The sequence below is a fragment of the Zingiber officinale genome, chromosome 1A (assembly GCF_018446385.1).
Source record: "Zingiber officinale cultivar Zhangliang chromosome 1A, Zo_v1.1, whole genome shotgun sequence".
Classification (NCBI taxonomy): domain Eukaryota; kingdom Viridiplantae; phylum Streptophyta; class Magnoliopsida; order Zingiberales; family Zingiberaceae; genus Zingiber; species Zingiber officinale.
Window position 1 is genome coordinate 107137415 of NC_055987.1, and position 21429 is coordinate 107158843.

General features: G+C 38.6%; 1 protein-coding gene and 1 pseudogene across 1 annotated transcript; one reads left to right on the forward strand and one right to left on the reverse strand.

Annotated features, from left to right (window-relative positions):
- Positions 1-7179: 7179 nt before the first annotated feature.
- Positions 7180-16879, reverse strand: LOC122028132 (truncated FRIGIDA-like protein 1). The gene is made up of 3 exons (XM_042587151.1): positions 15932-16879; positions 7948-8123; positions 7180-7863 (listed from the first exon to the last, which is right to left on the reverse strand). Exons 1-3 carry the CDS (start codon positions 16749-16751, stop codon positions 7360-7362), a joined length of 1500 nt encoding a protein of 499 aa, XP_042443085.1. The 5' UTR covers positions 16752-16879; the 3' UTR covers positions 7180-7359.
- LOC122028141 lies at positions 12956-14011 on the forward strand (annotated as a pseudogene).
- Positions 16880-21429: the final 4550 nt, after the last annotated feature.

Below are 21429 nucleotides of genomic sequence, written 5' to 3' on the forward strand. Positions count from 1 at the left end.
TCGGATGGATTCAGTACATTCCAGGGAGAGATGACCACTGGATTTACTTCCCTCCAAGACGACATAACCACCAAATTCATGCAAATTCTTTAGGCTCTGCACACTCCTGAGCAACCCCTACCACCACCTACTGATGGTGATCAGACCTAATCATGTACATTATTATGCATTGTATATGACTTGACTTACTATTTTCAGTTAAGTGTTTTTTCAGTTTGATTGTTAAATTAGGAATGTGTTTAATAGAGTAGGACCAATATTTTCAATATTATTTTTAAATTTTCAAAAATTCTAGGTAAAAATTATTCATTTAATATTTTCTTAAAATTCTCTTATTTTTAGAAATTTCAAAATAAATTTTAGCCTTAGCATAGATTGAATCCATAGAATGCATGTTCATATAGATTTAAGACTTGAGCATCTCACCAACATACTGGAACTACTTTGCTTATGATTGCCAAACTTAAAAAAGGGGTGAGATGCATAGGCAGCTTGTCTGGACTTAAGATGTTTATATCAGTACATCAACATAAGTCTGGGCATTAAATACTAAATTTATATTGATTGGGTTAAGTAATCTAAGTTAGTCAAACACTAATTGGAGAAAAAGACTTAACCTGACTAACAAGTGAACACTACTATCTTTTGATAATCAGTTAGTAACTAATGGTTAGACAGTTAAGGATAATTTATAGTTGATTTGATTATTTTAAAAACAAATATCAGGTTCACAGGAGGACAAATAAGTCAACAAAATTTTGAAAATATTCCATTTTTTAAAAAAAAATCCATTTTAAAAATTATTACATGTCTTGAAAAATTAGTTTGAAAATTATTTTAATTTTGTTAAACTACTTTTAAACAATTTCAAATATTACAACACTTAGCATTTTAACTTTTTGTTTTAAAAGATTTTTTTGGAAAACTTAGTAAACCTTAAAGTTTCCAATGTTAGTAGTTTTTTTAACTTTAGTACTCTTGTGAAAATACTAACATACAGTGTTTTAAAATTTATTTTGAAAAATATCTTTAAAATGTTTTCAAAATCTGCTTTACAAAAAACTTTGAAAAAGTTTTGAACAGGGTATTTTCAAAACTTATTTTTTAACTTTAAAATTTTTAATAAGTTGTTTTCTTTATCATTTTTGAAATGCTAAGTGATTTTAAAACTATCTTTTAACATATGTCATAAAATATTTTTTAAAGCTTTTATGGCTATAGCATTTTTTTCCCTCTCTTAAGTAATCCTGAGAATTATTTTATCGTAAAAATTTCTCCTGTTTACTTTCCCTAGAACAATTTTTTGCTTAAATATCTATTCATGTTTTTTGATGAATACCAAAGGGGGAGGGTTAGGGGGTTCGGTTGATTAAGTTAGCAAACTCTAAATCAACCAAATCAAAATCCGAATAACTTAAACCATACTATTTGTCTATTTTTGCATTTTTTTTCTAACATAACCCAAGTTGTCATTGCATCAAAAAAGGGGAGATTATTGGTGCAGTTTTAAACTAACAGTCTAACTCAGGTTTTGATGAATGACAAGTAAGTTAAGTTAGGTTTCATTGTGATCTAACCACTTGATTAAGTGTGTAGGAAATACAGTTAAGTCAACGGACCGACCGGATAGCTGGTACTAAATCTAGCTAGGTCGATGAACCGATCAGATAGCTGGTACGAAATTTAGCTAGGTTGACGGGTTGACCAAATAGCTGGTACGAAGTCTAGATAGTTTGATGGGTTGATCGAATATCTGGCAAGAAGTCAACTACGTCGACGGGTTGACCGGATAGCTGGTACGAAGTCTAGATAGGTCGATGAGCTGACCGGATATCTGGCAAGAAGTTTAGTTATGTCGACGGGCCGACTGGATAGCTGGCACAAAGTCCAAATAGGTCGACAGGCTGATCAGATGTTTGGCAAACTGGTAAGTTAAGATAAGTCACTGGAGGAGAGTGAGTAAGTGAGGACGCGTTCTGATTGGAGGGACAGTAGGCGTCGGTCTAGTTTAGGTCCATTTGGGATTTCTAAGCTGAGACCTTGACTAATTCCTGGTCCTAGGAGGACAGAAACTAATTACTATTGGAGCAATCCCAATGGTCTGTGCGACCATGTGCTTTGGTGTTTGGGCATAGGGTTTAAGTTATGTTTACCCTTGTATTTGATATGTGTATGTGAGTGTGCAGGTTTGCAGGATACACATGTGACTTAGGTTGACGGCTTCGGGTTCGGTGAAGGATGCAGCATCCGAGGGACCGTGGACAAGGCAGCAAGGACAAGGGCCGAGGGAAGCAACTTCAAGGCATATGTGAAGGATGACATTGGGGACGAGCCGCGGGCTTGTATGTATCCGAGGGGCGAGAGCCAAAGGAAGTAGGCTTGAAGGCAAGAGGTCAAGGTTGCAAAGAAGCGTCAAGTGAATCATAAGGGTGAAGGTACAAGTACACGAGAGATTGTACTCGGAGCAAAATCCTAGTTTTAGGATTTTACTGTAGTGTTACTGTAGCAGCACTGTAGCGCTACTGTAGCAGTCGACTGCATGGTTTAGCAGTCGACTGCATGGTTTAGCAGTCGATTGGTGCAGTCAACCGGGCAGTCGACTGGGAGCGAACAAAATGCTTCTATTCGTTCGGTCAGTGTGGAGTAGTCGACTGCTAGTTTTAGCAGTCGACTAGTATCGAGCCATTGGGATGTAACGGTCGAATTTTCACAGAGGGTAGTCGACTGCATATTTTGGCAGTCGACTGGTAGGCCGGGTTTTCAACCCGCGACCTATATAACCAAAGCTTGGGAGCCTGGTTATAGTTGACGAAATTGGACTTGGTTAAAGTCTAATTAGTAGTCTTTTGTGCTCAAGAGATCTTTGTGTGCCAAGAGGTCTCGGTTGGAGTTGTGGTGAGGTTTCTCCACCTACAAGGAGGTTGAGCTAGTCGGAGTTTGCTGGGGACTAATCCACCGACGGATTAAGGGATCGTCCACCTTACGGACACGACATGGAGTAGGAGCAAGTTATCTCCGAACTACGTAAATGAACGTGTTAGCGGTTTGCATTTCCTTTCTTAGTTTTAGTCTTTCTACTTATTAGTTGTATTTCCGCTTGCGCACTAACTTGTAGGAGAAGAAACGCGATTTGGGGGTGACCTAGCTATCCAACCCCCCTTCTAGCCAGCCACCGATCCTCACAATTACTACTCTGTACTATTATTAAATTGTCCTAATACTTATTTTGTAGAGTATTTCTGGACTAACATTGTCTTGCAGGGAAGAAAATTACCTTTGAATGAACAGTGTCTGAAGGCGCCTTCAAGTAGTGAAGACGCCTTCGTACTGTTCATAAAAGGCACCTTCCATGGCTATGGAAGGCACCTTCCCCAAGATAAAGTTTTGACCTTGCAGCGGATAGGTGGCAGACTATTCAGGATCGAACTTGCTTCATTAGAGGCGCCTTCCATGGCTATGGAAGGAGCCTTCCATAGCCTATATAAGGCAGACTCGACCAAGCATCCTTCAACATCTACCATACAAGATACTATGTGTTCCTTTGAGGTTCCGATTACTCCGGGCTCTAGCTATGACTCCACTGCAAAGCTGCTACGCTCGACGATTGGTCCAAGGACTTATGATCTTGGCAGGTAGACCGACATCGACACGAGCGCTCCCACTTAGATCTTTAAAGTGTCGGTATTTTTTAAATTAATTACTACAAAAGAACAAGTGCAGTATATTGCACTTGTTTAATTTTCTTTGTAGTCGATGTTGGAGCAATCTCAATGGTCCGTGCGACCATGTGTTTTTGTGTTTGGGCAAAAGGTTTAAGTTAGGTTCACCCTTGTATTTGATATATGTATTTGAGCAGTGCAGGTGTGCAGGATACACATGTGACTCAGATTGATGGCTTCGGGTCCGGTGAAGGATGAAGCATCCGAGGGACTGTGGACAAGGTAGCGATGACAAGGGCCGAGGGAAGCGACTTCGAGGCATACGCGAAGGATGGCAGTGGGGATGAGCCGCGGGCTTGAATGCATCCGAGGGACGAGAGCCAAAGGAAGTAGACTTGAAGGCAAGAGGTCAAAGCTACAAAGGAAGCGTCAAATGAGTCGTAAGAGTGAGGGTCGGAGTGCTGAGAGATTGTACTCGGAGTAAAATCCTAGTTTTAGGGTTTTATTGTAGCAGTACTGTAGCGTTATTGTAGCAATACTGTAGCAGTCGACTACATGTTTTAGCAGTCGACTGGTACAGTCGACTGAGCAGTCGACTGGGTGCGAACAGAATGGTTCTGTTCGTTCGATTAGTGTGGAGCAGTCGACTGCTAGTTTTAGCAGTCGACTGGTATTGAGCCGTTGGGATGTAACGGTCGAATTTCCACAGAGGGCAGTCGACTGCATATTTTAGCAGTCGACTGGTAGGCGGGATTTTCTAATCCATGACTTATATAACCAAGCCTTGGGAGCTTGGTTGAAGTTGATGAAATAGAGGTGATTAATCTCTATTAGTAGTCTACCTGTGCCCTAGCATCAAAGGAGTCCTTGGTGAGAGTTGTGGTAATGTTTCTCCACCCACAAGGAGGTTGAGCTAGCCAGAGTTTGTCGAGGACTAATCCACCGACGGATTGAGGGATCGTCCACCTTATAGACACGTCGTGGAGTAGGAGCAAGTTATCTCCGAACCACGTAAACGAACGTGTTAGCGGTTTGCATTTCCTTTCTTAGTTTTAGTCTTTCTACTTGTTTGTTTGTATTTCTTCTTGCGCACTAACATTGTAGAAAGAAGCGAGAATTTGGGGGTGTCTTCTATCCAACCCCCCTTCAAGCCGGCCACCGATCACCCAACACTCGATTTCCTCTTTCAGTGGTACCGGAAGAGGCTTTTAGTGGATTACCCTTCAATAGGTCCGCGAGACCTGGGTCTTGGAGTAGGAGTCGCCAAAAGCTTTGAACCAAGTAAACTGTTCGTGTCTTCTCGTGTTTGCTTTTTGTGGTTTTCTTTTCCGCTGCATACTCTACTTTGATTTTAAAACCGAAAAGAAAAGTTTTCAAAAACTACGTGATTCCCCCCCCCCCCCCCCCCTCCCCCCCTCTCACGTGTGCATCGATCCAACATTAAGTTATTCGGATTTCGATTGTTTTTCAACTTATTACCCCTCCTCCCCTTTTAGCATTCATCCAAAAAACATGAACAGATATTGAAGCAAAAAAATATGCTAGCGAAAGTAAACAAAGTAAAAAATGTTGACAAAATAATTTTCAGGATTATTTGAGGGAGAGAAAAATGTTATAACCATAAAAGCTTTTTTTTTAAATATTTTATGACATATGTTCAAAACTTTAAATAGTTTTGAAATCACATAGCATTCCACAATGATAAAGAAAAAAATCTCAAAGATGAAAAGTTAGTTTTAAAACAACTTTTTCAAAGCGTTTTCAAGATAACTTGGAAAATAGATTTTAAAAAAAAATTAAAGACATCTTTTAAAACAAAGTAGCATTTTCACAAGGTTAATAACATTGAAAATACTTTAAAACCTATTAACATTAGAAACTTTAAAGTTTTTAAAAAAAAAATTGAAAATGCTAAGTTCTCCAAAAGAAACTTTAAAAGATTGAAAGTTAAGGTTTGTCAAAACAAAAGTCAAAATACTAAGTGCTGCAATATTTAAAATTGTGTTAAAGTAGTTTGAAAAAATTGAATCGGTTTTCAAAATAATTTTTCAAAACATGGGATAATCTTTTTCAAAAATAAATTTTTGAATAAAAGAAATATTTTCAAAATTTATTGATTTAATAATCCTCTCCCTGAACTTAAGATTATTTCCAAAATATATATTTGAAAAGTATAATAGGATTTTCAAGCAAAGTGAAGATGATTTTCAAAATACTTTTCATAAAGATTTTTGCTAATATTTTTCAAAATGCTTTGCTAGTATTTTTCACAAATTTGAAAAAACATGATTTTTGAAATAACATTTGAATAAAACTAAGTTTTCAAGTATTTTTCAAATAGCGCTTCTAAAATTTTTAAAGTAAAATATATTTTAAGTATTAAACCTGAGTTTTTCAAGTAGTTGTCCCTCTTAAATTGATTCTCCCCCTTAATTTGATACTAAGGTTTGGATTTATTTAACTTACTCAAAATACTACCTCCCCTAAATTTGAGATTATGTCAAAATAATATTTATTTAAAATTGGCCCTTAAATGTCTTAGTCTCTTAGGGTTAGATCCAAATTAATATTTAATAATATTTTCAAGGAGTATTTTCAAAATATTTATGAGGGTTTTCAAAGACTAAAATTTTTCAAAATTGCTTGTTTGTTTTGAAACTGTTTGGAAGAATTTTAAACCCTTCCTCTCCCTTAAGCTAATTCCTCCTGATTATTTTGTTAAGTACAAGAATTTTTACCTAAGTATCTAAGGGATTTATCAAGATAAGCTTCATCATTAATCAATTATTCTTCGATTAAGATAAGAAATTTATTACTAACTCAATAATAATTAATTTTTTACTAACTCAATACTTATTTAATTAAAATAACCTAAATTTTGTATTAATTGATTGAGTTAATTGACTAGTGAAGTTATTAGTTTTAATATTAAGTGTTAATTAAGTTTAACTTAAATAGATTATTGATTAAAGTTGAGTTAGATTTAATTAAGTTGTAAGTCTAAGTTAAATTTATTAGAGTTATTAAACAGAGTTAAGTTAAGATTCAACTTGAGTCAATCTTTAATAAATTATGATTTAATTAAAATACAGAAGAAATAGGATTGATTTATATTGAAATGATATTCCATATTAGGAATGACTATAATGAGAGGCACACTAAGTTGAAGAAGGGTAAAAGAAGTATATAAAATGAGAGGCCCACTTTTCATTTATATCCAAGGAACAACACAATTGTAGTTTTATTCAGTAAAAAAAGAAGCAGCTTTTTTGTGATCACTGAAAAACAACAAAAGAGATGAATTCCTTTTTACATACAAAACCACAATGCAAAAAGGTGACAATCTTAAACACGAAACACCTATTAACAAAATAAAATACGAAAATAATATGTCACAAGTAGTTCCAGCAATTTCTCTAATTCCCGAGAATATTCTTTTAACAAATGATAAATTTTATATTTACTTAAATGATTTTATATTAATAAGAATAACACAACTTGCTCATGAACAAGGCAGACATTGTTAGGAAGTCACTGCATAAATTTAACTTCTAAAAAGTTGATCATTGTAATAAGAAAACTGACATGAGTTGTGATGCTAAAGCCACTGAGTGATTCCGTCAAAACAGGCCATGTTCATTGTATTTACAAAACCTCAAGGAACAGCATCGCCAGTGTGGCTCAGAGAAAGAGCTTCTCATCAAGGATAAAAATAAGGGCCATACGGCCGTGGATGCTGCGATGGTACGTATGGGGGAGGTATGGTTGCTACCCTGGGATAGCCACCGTAATGAATTGGGCGCTCATAGAAATCGACAGGAGCGATAAAACCTGCAGCCTCTGGTGGATGAAGATAAGACCCGGGATGTCCAGGAATCATGCCGTGAGGTCCTGGCAATGACCTTCCTGGAGGCAAGGTCTGCTCGGCCACAGTGTTGGGTGTCAATGTGGTAGTGGATGGCCGTGAACGCTTATTCGGTTTCTGCTGGTTCTGAACTTTCGAGTGTGAAGCAGCACCGGCATTCTTCAGAGCGGCAGCTGAAGTCCGCTTCTTTGATTCTTTCTGCTTTGATTCTTTCTGTTTCTCCAATTCTACAATCTGCTTGTCAAGCTCTTCACGTGGATATTGGTTCTCAAGGTTATACTCTTCAATCGCTTTGACTACGGATTTCAATGCACCGAGTTGCTTTGAGATGGCTATATTCTGTTGCAGTATATATTTACAATGCTTAGTGATCCCATTTTAGTTAGCTTAATCATGTGAATAACGAGAGGATCTGGAAAATACCTCTGATTCAGCTGAATAGTTTCTCTTTTTTCTGACATCTTGAGCAGCCTTCTTTGTTTCATCTATGTAGGCTTTCAATAGAGGAACCGGCAGGTACTTATCCACTAAATCAAAAGCATAAACAAACTTTACCGAATCGAGCTGCCGCCCTTTATGGTTCAGTTTCTCAATTAGATCTGCCACGAGAAAAAGTGTTGTTAGATTGAAAGTAGAGTACTAAACCATGGGGACTGCAAGCTAGCCAAAGAACTCATTCAGCTTGTATATCGAGAAACTTTAAATAGAACATGGGAAGACAGAAGAGAGCAATCAGTCTGATAAACCTCTTTAAGCTCAAAAGTTCATGAGTTACAGATGTTTCAATGGCCCTCCATTTCAATAAAAAAAAGGCAGATTCAAATCAATTTGGCTTTTGCAAGAGATGTATGCAACTCATCTTTAGAACACAAGGCAGAGAAAATATTCAAAATATATGCAAGATAAAGAAATCAAGGATCCATAAAAGCAGACGATCTTGTTTATGCTGAATTTACTCCAAGTTCAAAGAATTAAGAAAATGAGAAGGGGATGCAATATGCATAAGGGAATATTGCTTGCAGACATAAAATGATTTTTGAAGTGCCACCATGTTTTATAGATTTGGATTTTTTTTTCTATTTTGATTATGCTTTATTAATTTATTAAGTATCCTTTTATCACTGTTTTAAAAAAACCGCATGAAGACCATTTAGAGATTAAGCTAGCATATAATGCAGCCTGTGGACAAATATGTGGTGCATCATAAAAAATTTCCTTGATTATCTCAACAACAGCTATAACATTATAATTACCCTTCTTTGTCCCAACTATTGAGGTTGGCTATGTAGATTTTCTCCTTGCAGGGAGGGAGCAATATTGCTGGGAAAGTAGCAATATTGAATTGATAGCTTATTGCAGTAGCTAGAATTTTTATTGATCTCGCTCAAGATAATTCAACTCATCTAAGAACAAAATATATTAGTTCTTTTGAATATGTTCATACAATGTTGGACCAATTATAATTAGTCCATTTTCTTTTGAATATGTTCATGACATCTCAACCTATTTACAGTACATCTCTCTTGGTATATCCAGACAATAGGTAAGAATATAAATTGAAACACTCTGAAACTACAAAAATAATTATTAAATCGTTAGCACCACATAAAAACAATCCTCCTAGAATAGTTATTAATACAAATAACATAAACTCTGTTATAGCAATTTCTGTACATTCAATGTACTCTTCGGATAGAGGAATACATAGAGTTGAACATAGTAAAATAAGAAATTGAAAGATTTCGTTGAAATTGATCGTTTGTAAATTTCCCAAAAGGCTAATTATAGGTTCTTCTCTCCGTCGGAACAATAGGGTTGTTATGATTATTACTAAACATGTTGAAGAGATGAAATAAAACAAAGGTCTATCCTTTTGATCAGAGGTTGAATCGATCATCAAAAGAAGAATTAGGCTAAAAATTAGGATAAGTTATGGGAAAATGAAACTTCCATGGAAGAGGCTTAAACGAAACGCTTTCATAAAAATTCTCGTAGAATCGAGAATAAAATTTTCATTTTGTATATGTCAAATCATGAATTAGTAACTGGATCCAATCTCTGAAAAAGTCTCAATTGTTTTGAACTTTCTATTTTTGGAATAGGATATTTACGAAATCCCCATGCATAGGATCAAGCCTTATTCCATGATATTTCCATAAGATTCCTCTTTCTTATTCTTAAGCAAGAACCCGAGAGGGCTTAATTGATCATGGTTTATGTTTCATCTTTCTTTTGCTTTTGGTTTGTTTTGAAAAAGATATTGTCCAATTCTTTTTCTATTAATTCTTGTTCAATCAAGATATATGGATCCATGTGTCTATATAGATCATGCTCGTGGATTAACAAAAATGTGCAAAACCTCTATTTACCTCGATCATTCTGAGTCTCCTTTTTTGTATGTATTCAAATATTGTCCCTATGCTACAGGGTAGGGATAGAGAAAGAGGAAAAAATCGAAGATTTCACATAAAGCTTTTTTTGTTTTTGATCGAAAAAACAATTTGATTTATTTCGAAAAGCCCAGATTCCAAATGAACAAATTTAAACTCGAAAAGGATCAATCTGATGTTGGTGCAATATTCCCTAGGTCAAGGTTGACCGTGTTGACTGAGCTTGAATTGAGTCAAGCTCGAGTCATGATGCGTGAGTTTCAATGTTTGACAATACATGTAGACAACACATGAAGATTGCAGGTGCAATTGTTCATGTGGGGAGATTGTGAAGGAGAGTCAAGTAGGTCAAAGCTGACTGGATACTTGACTGAAAATCCTAGTGAGTGAAGCTAGGTGAAAGTCCTGGTGAGTGAAGCCAGGCAGATGGAAAGTCCTAGTGAGTGAAGCTAGACAGAAAGAAAGTCCTGATGAGTGAAGCCAGGCAGATAGAAAGTCCTGATGAGTAAAGCCGGGCAGATAGAAAGTCCTAGTGAGTGAAGCTAGGCAGAAGAAAAGTCCTGGTGAGTGAAGTCAGGTAGATGGGAAGTCCTAGTGAGTGAAGCTAGGCAAAAGAAAGTCCTGGTGAGTGAAGTCAGGCAGTTGGAAGTCCCGGTGAGTGAAGCCGGACAATGGAAAGTCCAAATAGGTCAAAGGGATTGACTGGATATTTGGCACGAGGAAATCCATATGGATCAAGGCTGATCGGACATCTAGTGTTGGAATGTCCAAGTAGGTCAAAGGGATTGACCGGATACTTGGCACGAGGAGGAAAGTCCAAGTAGGTCAAAGGGATTGACTGGATACTTGGCACAAGGAGAAAAGTCCAAGTGGGTCAAAGGGATTGACCGGACACTTGATGAGGGAGTCCTAGCAGGTCAAGGGTAACCGAATGCTAGGCACGATGAACCAACAGGTCATGGTTGACCAGATGTTGGTTTAGGAGGCTTTAGACTTGATTTTGGGAGAAAGTCATGAGCTGGATCGATCAGCCGATCGATTGCTCATGCCCAATCGATCGACCGATCGATTGGGCGAGTCTTCGCGACATGCCTCCTCCCAATCGATCAGTGGATCGATTGGGACGAGTGCGCTGATCGATTGGGACGAGTGCGCGATCGCATAGAACAACGCTGGATCGATCAGCCGATCGATCCAGAACCCCCAATCGATCAGTGGATCGATTGGGAAGTGTGATTTCGCACGATAAGCCTTGGATCGATCAGCTGATCGATCCAAGCAATTCCTGAGAGCACAGAGGCACTCTGGATCGATCAGCCGATCGATCCAAAGTCTCCCCAATCAATTGGGAGCAATCCAATCGATTGGGATCCGACCGTTGGCGTCGTATTTAGCTGCAAGCATTCGATTCCTTCGGTAGAGCTTACACTGTTCACTCCCGATCATCTCAGCGCTTCCACAGCAACTCCACAAAGTTCTCACCGCCAGATCTTGAGGGTTCTTGGAGGCATTTCCAAGTCAAGAGGCGGATCTACAGCGGAAGAAGAAATCTAGGGTTAGGGTTTTCTTGTGCAAACTTGTAAGCTTTTGCTTGCATTTTGTTCCCTTTCCCTTTCTTCTTGTAGTGTGAACTTGTAGGGCTTCTCCGCCTTTGGTAGTTACCATAAAAGTGTTATTCATAGTGGAGGGTGTGTGAGTGCGTGGATCCTTGGATTAATCACCTCTTGTGAAGTGGATACTAAGTAAATCCTCTTGTTAGCGTTGTGTATTTTGTTTCTTTGTATTTCCGCTGCACATCTTTGAAGAAACAAGCAACGAAGAGCACGACGAGCGCACCGAACTATTCACCCCCCCCCTCTAGCTACATAATCGGTCCCAACATCTGATTCTCGAAAAATAAGAGGTAAAGGGATTGATCGAGAAAGATTTCTTGTTCTTATCTTATTATAAGATTATATGATTGAGATTTGATCCATTGCATATGTTTGGTAAAAAGAATAATCTTCCCCTTTCCTTTGATCATAAATGGTAAGTGTTCCATTGGAACATGAAAACATGACTAAATTTGTCTTAGTTACTCTTCGGTGCAGGATGGAATAAGGGATGAGATTCTCAAACTAAGAAAAGGATCCAATTATTTCAAAAGATTTGAACGAGGAGCCGTATGAGGTGAAAACCTCATGTATAGTTCTGTAGAGTGACAATAAGGGTGACTTATCTTCAACTTTTCCATTATCACACCCAAAAAACCAAACTCTGCCTTACGCAAAGTTGCCAAAGTACGATTAACCTCTGGATTTGAAATCACTGTCGTGGTATTGGCCAAAATTTACAATTACATTATGTAGTATTAATAAGAGGAGGAAGGGTTAAGGATTTATCCGGTGTGAGATATCACATTGTTCAAGGAACCCAGGATGTTGTCGAAGTAAAGGATCGTCAACAAGGGTGTTCTAGTGCGTAGATTCTTATCCAAGACTTGTATCATTTGATGATGCTATGTAAATCGCTAGAAACATGTGAAGTGTATGGCTCTGGAGCATGCTACCATGAGACAAATCTTTTTTCTAAAGAGATTTGATTCGGAACTATTATATGTCCAAGGTCCAATATCGAATCATTTCAAAGCTTTCCCTTACTTTGTCCGTGTCAACAAACATTCAAAATACCTCGACTTTTTTAAAACATGTCAAGTCAAATAGCAATGATTTGAAGCACTTCTTTTTACATTACACTATTTTGGAAACCTAAGGACTCGACCGTATGGATATATTAAATACAGGATTTCCAATCCTAGCAAGAAAAGAAGGGAAACGGATAGTCAATTTAAAGTGAGTAAACAGAATTTCATACTTGATCTCATAGATACATATAGAATTATGTGGAAAGACATATTCGATAAAAGTCATATGTACAACTCGGAGGGAGGTCTTTCATATCTTTCAAGATCCACCCTACAATATAGGGTCAACAAGCCAAAAAATGTAATTCATTTTTAGCCTTATAAAAAGAAAACTAATTCTTGAACCCCTTTCACACCCATGTCACGTCAAGGTACCACAAAAGAAAAAACTACAAAATCCATTCCAATTTATCGTAATCAATTAGTTAACATGTTGGTTAATCCTATTCTGAAACACGGAAAAAAATCATTGGCTTATCAAATTTTCTATTGAGCCATGAAAAAAGATTAAACAAACAACGGAAACAAATCCACGATCGATTTTACATCAAGCAATATGTAACATAACTCCAGATATAGCAGTAAAAGTAAAAGTAAAAGTAAAAGTAAAAGCAAAAGCAAGACGTGTAGGCAAATCAACTCATCAAGTTTCTATTGAAATATGATCTACACAAGGAAAAACACTTGTCATTCATTGGTTATTAGCGTCTGGGTCGAAATATGGCTTTCAAATTAAGTTCCAAATTAGCAGATGCTGCCAAAAGGAGTGGTGATGTCATACGCAAAAAGGAGACTCATAGAATGGTAAAGGCAAATAGAGCTTTTGCACATTTTCGTTAATCCAAGAGAAGGATCTATATAGACACATGGATCCATACATCTCAAACAAAAAAGAATCAATAGAAAAAAAATCGAACAATATCTTTCTCGAAATAAACCAAAAGGAAAAGAAAGATGAAACATAAATCATGATAAACTAAGAATAAGACAGAGGAATCTGATGGAAATATTATGGAATAAGGTTTGATCCTCTTCATGGGAATTTCGTAAATATCCCATTCCAAAAATAGAAAGTTCAAAACAATTGGGGCTTTTTCACATATTGGATACAATTACTAAACATGAGGGTTGCGCTCGTTGCGGGATTTAACCCAACATCTTACGGCACGAGCTAACGACATCCATGCACCACCTATGTTCGCGTTCCCAAAGGCACCCCTCTCTTTCAAGAGGATTCATGACATGTCAAGCACTAGTAAGGTTCTTTGCTTTGCATCAAATTAAACCACATGCTCCACCACTTGTGCAGGCCCCCATCAATTCCTTTGAGTTTCATTCTTGCGAATGTACTCCCCAAGCGAGTATGTATGACAAAATATCAATTTAATTGTTCTAAGCAACCCATTTAAAGAGGCTTTACAATAATTAATATATCAAATTAATTAAGCCAAACAATTTATAGGTCTGTATAGTAATATTTACATAAAAACTTAAGCAATCATGTAGCAAATTAGGAATAACACAACATAGAACAATGAATATTACCTGACTCCATATTTTTAAAACCCCGAGTTTGATGAATAAAACCAATGTTCAGTGTTTTTGTAAGAATTACCACATGTGTATTTTGCATACATCACAAATTACCAAAGATTGCATCAGCCAAGGATGAAATAAATGCATTTATGTAAAAGATAACATATGGTAACTTTATCAGTGACATAAAAAAACCAAATTTAAATAATCTGACTAAAGTATGTGAAAGGAGATAGCAATTACAATCACAGAAAAAGTGTCAAAGTTAGAATGTCTAGCGTTTTTTGATAACTTTCATTATTGAATAGCTGATATGTTACTCTTAGAAATTTGGAACAGATAAATTTTTAGGGAAACACCTCTGGCCATTCTAAATTTTCAAAAGTTAAAGTTTGATCCAACATGAATTAGATAAACCAAACCGACATCATATTCATATGACTAGAAGATTCAAGAATGAACAATTTGCCACAACCTAGAAGAGATCCTCAGGATTATTTGCTAAAACAATTAACGGTGGCCAAGTACAATTAATTAAGGAAACATGTTAACAAAAATAGTAGCTAATTAGACATGTATTGTTCAGTCAGATGAAACATATGATGCTCATATACCCAAGAAATTTACAAGCATGAGTTTAGGAATTACACTATCATCATGAATGATGAGTATCTGTGCAAGCATTGTGCTATAACAGACACATTAGGAGACTAAATAACCACTAACACAGACAAGTATACAGAGAGAGAAATGAGCAGTGAAAGATGTGAACCAAAAATGTCAGATGTCAGATGTCAATGGGAAAAAACGAGAAGATTGTGTGTTCAGTACCTGAGACTATGAATATTACGGGATGAGAAAAGATGCTTAGGGTATAAAGGAATGCACAAATGCGATTACTACCAACAGAATCATAACTTGCCAACAAGGCAACACCAATAGAAATTCAAGTTCATACAAAATAAAGAGCTACAAGTACAAAGCAACCTCAATTACATGTTAAGAAAATCATGCTTTCTAACTGCAACACACTCTTTTTCAACTTGGAAACTGAATGGTTATGACAAATGTATTGCTTAGAAGTACCTCTAAGGGATTCATGACGCACACTACTATTTAATTATTATTGCAACCGCAACAGTCAAGTATGTCAGATGCTCATTTTATTCAAATGTCCGGCGCAAAAAGAAAAACCATTTTAGTAGAGATACGATAACACTAAACTGTAGTGTATCCAAAAATAACTTTGTCAATCATAATTTATAAAATATATGTCGACAACGATTGCTGCACTTGACTCACGAAACTATGTTGCTGAATATAAATGTATTTAGAAAATATGGAAATTGAAAAAGAAAACATGGTGGCAATAACTAATAGACAAACGATCAATAGTTACATGGCCTATCGCATCAAAAATAATAGACAGAGAAAACAAAAGATGAACTTGTAAAATTAATACAATTTCAAATAAAAAGAACTACCTCAGTAAGCACTGATCTAGGAATAATAAATGAAATCCGCAAGTCTAAAATAATTAAAATGCGTCCCATTCAATGAGTTAATATAAGCAAAAAGTGAGAAACATTCTAAAGCAAAGCAATGTTTCAGACATAAACAATAAATCAAAGGTAAGAAAGGATTTTTTTTTTCTTCCTAACGCAAACAGTATTCCTGATGCCATTTATGCATAACAAGGAAGCATGATGAAGATAAACTCATCCGAATTCAAAAGTATATTTCAACTGAATGGCGCCACACTTAATCGAAAAGAAAAAGATGTCTGGTTCCAGCTTACCAGGAACATACTCGGTCAGACTCAGACTTCTGCAGAGATGCACAGCCTGCTTTCTGCGACAAATCAAAACGAGTAGTTCCAAGAGCCCGTCCACCGTAAACTCTGAGACCAACCGATACGACACAATCAATTGTATCAACCCGATGACGTCCATACCGTTGTCACTGCCTTCATCTATCAGGTTCTTCTTCCACTCCCTAGCCAGCTTCAAAGCTTGCTCTCTTAATGGCGGCCCGATATTTGGCTCAATAGTCATGAGGCGCTCGAGAAGGTTAATGCAGGTCCTCCTGGTCGTGAGCTTCTCGACAGCATCACCTTTGGCCGTCGAGGAAGGGAAATAGAACATGTCCAAGGCATCGAGGACCAGCTTGGCAGGGTCCGGGGAGGATCGGATGGCAGGCGTAAGCTCATAGCGAATGGACTCCGAATCTTTGCGGTGATTGACGATAAAGGAGACGAGGCCCTTCCCGTCCATGTTGGCGCAGAGGGCCGCGAGCTCCGGCCTCGGGGCCGACTCATGCTCAGGGACAGCACTGGGCTGCTCCTCAGTGGAGGGATTCTCTTTGGAATATGGGACGAAAGAGTGGGGCGGCAGAGCGGAGGGGGGCTTAGTTGCCTCCTTGGCTCGAAGGGCTTCGAAGTCTCGGCGGATAGTGGCTTCGACGGAAGAGATGTGGGCGTCGATGTCTTTCCAATCGGGAACGGAAATGGGGAATGAAGAGGACGAGAGGTGGGTCCGGAGGGTCTCGAACGCGCTTCGTAGTTTCTCCTTCTTCTCTGGGATCGCTGCGATCTCCTTCTCGATCTTGGCGATGGCCATCGGGTAGGAAGGCTGGCGGAGATCGTCGGGAGAGGAAGACGGCGGTCGGACCCAAGAAAAACAGGGGGTATGTTGTTGAGTAGGGTTCCAGATCTGAGCAAGGAGCGGAAAAGGGGTTGGAATTTTTATGTCCAAAGTTAAACCGATCCGACCCGATCCGACCCCTTTGATTGGAGTTGATTTTATAATTTTATTTAGTTATGATTGTATGAGTCAATTTAGTAAAAAAAATAAAATAAAATCCGCTTAACAATATTTTTTATTTTTTTAACAAATAAATAAATTTTACTCAAAATAAACGATATTTTTTATATCGGAATCGTCCTTGTGTCAACACCCTCTCTCCTTATAGAGAGATAAGATGGATTAATCCGTGGTGAGGCGGATCGATCCATGACGGATCAATCATTAGGTGGGGTGGGACGGATTAACCCATCAATATGGTAGATTGGGAAATTTTTAACTCAACTCAATCCAAGACGGGTTGCAGATTTAGCGGACCAACTCGCGGGCCATCAAAATTTTTTTAAAAAAAATATTTCATATCTTCAATGTTTTACTTCGGAAAATTTTATCAATTAAATGTATCTACAAATATATATTTTAAATATAAATGGACAAACAAATATTTATGTTGGATGAAAAGTACTATTTTTATTTCAAAATTATAACAAAGAAAGATAATAACATGACATAAAACTTAGTCTACACGGGTCGGCCCACGACGGACTTGAGTTGATAAAGTTTCAAACCAACCCACTTAAATTGTTTGGCGGGACGAACTAATCCGACGGGCCTAACCCAAATTGACGACTCTATCTCCTCCCCCCTCCAACAACTTTGGGCGATGGAATGATAAAAGACTTACACAATTAATCACATATTTATAAGTCAATTTCTAATTAAGGCGCGCCATGCAAATTAATCTCTTTCAATTAGAAGACAATAATCCTAGAGCACTGATTATGAAACCACAAAAGTTGGAAATCGTTCACCTCTTGCGTTCCCATCATACTCGATCTCAAGTCATCACGAAGAAGATAAATTATGACAGTCTAGTGGGCAAGTGGTGGGTGAGGTGAGGTGTACAGGGTCCAGGGATTTACGCTCTAATAGCTCCGTGATTCGACTCCGCATTCTCAAGTTGGCAAACGAATCATTATTTACCAACTCGAATGACCCAGGAAATTGAAGCCAACATGAGGCGTACCTATGTTCGGTGGGCCTAAAATAATACTAAAAAGTTAACTATTTGATTATGATAAATAACGGTAAATTTCAGTTTATAAATTAATAAATACATTAATAAATTAAAAATAATATATTATATCAATAAAAAATTAATAAATATTTAAAATAATTATATAAATACTATTCATATAGTTATTTAAAAACAAAAAATATTTATCGAATTTAAATAATTCAATTATCGGACTATTTCTTTCTAATCGACAACATTACTAACTTATTAAATCTATCATGTGACATTGTTGATTGAAGATAACTTGATTAACTTCAACTTCGAAAAACTTCTTTCTGTAGCTGCAACCGTTAATGACATGATTAATAAAATCTTATAGACAATATAAGTATTTAGGAATAAACCATTCATTTTTTATTAGACATTGTAGTATATCAATTGCTCATTTTACATTTGTTACCATCAACTCCAAACACAACTCGTCATCATTAATGTCTGAAAGCCCATCGTGACTCAAAAATTATTAAAGCTTCATACAAGAGTTTATCAAGCTAATTACAAAATCACCCTTTAACTTCTCTAAAAAATCAATAAAAATCCAAAAATCTCTTGATATTGTTTAAATTGTTCAAATCAAATTTGAAGAGAAGATCGAGCTTGATCAATCATAAATAGAAAATATTCAATTTTAAGAGATTCTTCACTTGATTGTGTCATATCATCATTGTCACTTTCATCAAATTATTTTTTCTTCTCCGAATAATGTATTTTTTTTTCAAAATTTAGATTCAATCCCCATGTCACTTGTCATTTGTATAACTTCATTCACGGCACTAGCAAACCCCTCTTCTCTAAATTCATCAAGAAACTGATCAAGTCATTATAAGAGGTTGATCGCAATATCAATATGCATATCTTCAGATTAAATAAATTTACTCACATTATTTATTTCTCATAACAAGTTATACTAGATTTACTTTAGTTTAAGTTTAGATTTAATAATTAAAAGGTACTTGATTATAACTTGATTTGTAGGGTTTAAGTTTTACCTTAGACTTGTAACCCAAGTCTAGATTTTGTAGATTAGTTAAATTATTAATAATCTTTTCTAATTTATATATTTTATCTTTTAAAATATTACTTTGTTTCTTTAATTTTCTAATAGTTAATTTATTATTAAATAATTTTGAGTTATTCTTATTTAGATTTGAATCAAATTTATTCATTGTATTATTAGCATGTGATCCTGTCCGAATCGTCGAACCAAATGACGCTGGGCACGTGGCGCACTCATAGTCGAGGGTGTAGGCCTCCGTTCGGCCACCTGATGCTGACGTTGTTTGTTGCTTCAGCCGCTCGGCTTGCGCATTCTCTCTCTGTTGCTCCACGAGCTTAGCTGCTCTTGCCTTGATTAGAGCGTCGAGCTCCTTCGTGGAGAGCATCACCGTGTGCGGTCGTCCAGCCTCGTCCATTGCTTCCGATCGGATGCAGGAGCGTTCCCACAGACGGCGCCAAATTGATCCTGTCCGAATCGCCGAACCAAAGGACGCTAGGCACGTGGCGCACTCCTAGTCGAGGGTGTAGGCCTCCGTCTGGTCGCACGAATCTCCGGCGAACTTGCACAGAAGTCGGGCCAGGAAGGGGTTCCCGGCGGCGACCCTCCGACGCTCAAGTCAGGAAAAGCTCAATGCGTACCTCCGGCGAAATAAGAGGCTCTTCATATAGAGCGGTGAAAGAACTAATGCACGTCCACCGAGGCGCATACGTGTCCGCAGCCCATACCTCGGTATGTACCTGTCAGAGAGCTTACCTGACACCATACTGTTACAGTCTAATCACGTCTTCGATGGGACAACAGAACACCTTGTTGTCAGACTTAGAATATGGCATAGACATAGGACTTGACGGCTGTCAGAAGATGTTCCTATCCTTCACCCACCGCCCGGCCGGGACGTCCGTCCGGCCTTAATTCCCTGCCTTCCGTTCGGTCATTATTTACTATTTCATTGAGCGTCGGAACCCCGACCCCTATCAGGGCGTCTTTCACTATCAGACGTTTACGGGCAGGCCGATCGGCCTGCCCTTTTTTCATGCGTCCGGTCGGCTCACCCTTCTTCGACGGACCACCTGGCCCTTTGACCTCCACGTGGCGTTGACCCCTCGTTAGGAGGTCCCGGCCAACCGATTGCTAATGGCAATCTGCTCCACCCAGTTCTACGAGCAAAGGTGAATAGGTTAAAAACTTAATTCAACTACACGAATAAAGAAGAAGAGCATACCCCGGTGGCCTGTTGGAGGTTGCTGTCGCCGAGCTGCCCAGGAGTCATCGCTTTTATGCGACGCCGAGCGTCCTCCCAAGCTTTTGCAAGGGGGCCCGTCAAGGTGATCTGCTGTTCGGGGACCACTGGCGATCAGCAGCAGCCATGTATTTCTCTGAGGGGAGGCGCAGAACGGTCGTAATTAAATTTGAGCCGCTCGGCTCGCTCTGAGAGGCATCGGCCTTACCGATGGACGAGGAGGGAACCTCGCCCAAACGCCTGATATGGCGCAGAGTTCTAGAAGGGCTGGATGGCGGCACCTCAGAGCTGGCCCTCGGAGAGCCATTGTCCCAGACAACATTGGAGCATCAGCGCCCCGCTCGGGCGGTGGCTCATCAGGTGGAGTGGAGGCAGATGCCGACTCTGGCCGTCGGCGCTTCCGAGTGACTAGCGGAACATCGTCGACCGAACGACCCTCCACCTCGACTTGGGTATGAGGTTCTACGCCGCCCACGACCTCCTCGTGGGAGGTAGTAGCTGCTACGGCTTCGGGGGCATCTTGAGTCCCCTCACCTCCTTCGCCGGCCAGATCAGCTGGAGCAAGGCCCCGCTCGGCGACCTCTTTGTTCGTCACCGCCACAATCTGAGCGGCTTTCAATTTGAGCTTCTCGATCGCCTTGGCGCGCCACATGACTTCAGCTGCAGAAGCAAAAATAAATCGGTTAGAACAAAACAAACAGGAAGATGAGAACTTACTCATCTGCAGGGCGGATCGGCTGTGGTAGAGGACAAGCCAAATATTTGCCGAGCTCCGGTTGGCTGGCATCGCCGTCTGCCACTTGGTGCGAAAAGTTGGCCGCTCGGGAAAACGTATATAGAAAAAGTGCTCCTTCCAATGTTTGTTGGAGCTCGGCATGCCATCGAAGAGGACGAAACCTATCCTAGATTGAAAAACAAAAGTTCCCCACTCGGCCTGCTTGGGATAGTAGAAGTAGTGGAAAATTTTTGGGTCCGAGCGGAATGCGGAAGTAATTGCAGACTTGCAGGAAAAATTTATGGGGTGGGAAGCGTAGTTCGGCCAGAAATTGGTCTCGGAAAAAAAGAACTGTGCCGATCGGCGGTTCATGAGGCCGATCGGCCGGTGTGGCTAATACTATTTGGTGGTAGGAAGGAATGTCGTAAGTTCGAGCGAGACGCAACACGTCCTCCTCGTCAAAAC

Excerpts from the sequence above, each read along its gene's own strand:
- LOC122028132 (XM_042587151.1), bottom strand. The coding sequence starts at position 16,751 with ATGGCCATCGCCAAGATCGAGAAGGAGATCGCAGCGATCCCAGAGAAG. Across the intron at positions 8,124-15,931 it reads TCTGACCGAGTATGTTCCTG|ATCTAATTGAGAAACTGAAC; the intron begins GTAAGCTGGAAC and ends TTCTCGTGGCAG. Across the intron at positions 7,864-7,947 it reads ACTATTCAGCTGAATCAGAG|AATATAGCCATCTCAAAGCA; the intron begins GTATTTTCCAGA and ends ATACTGCAACAG.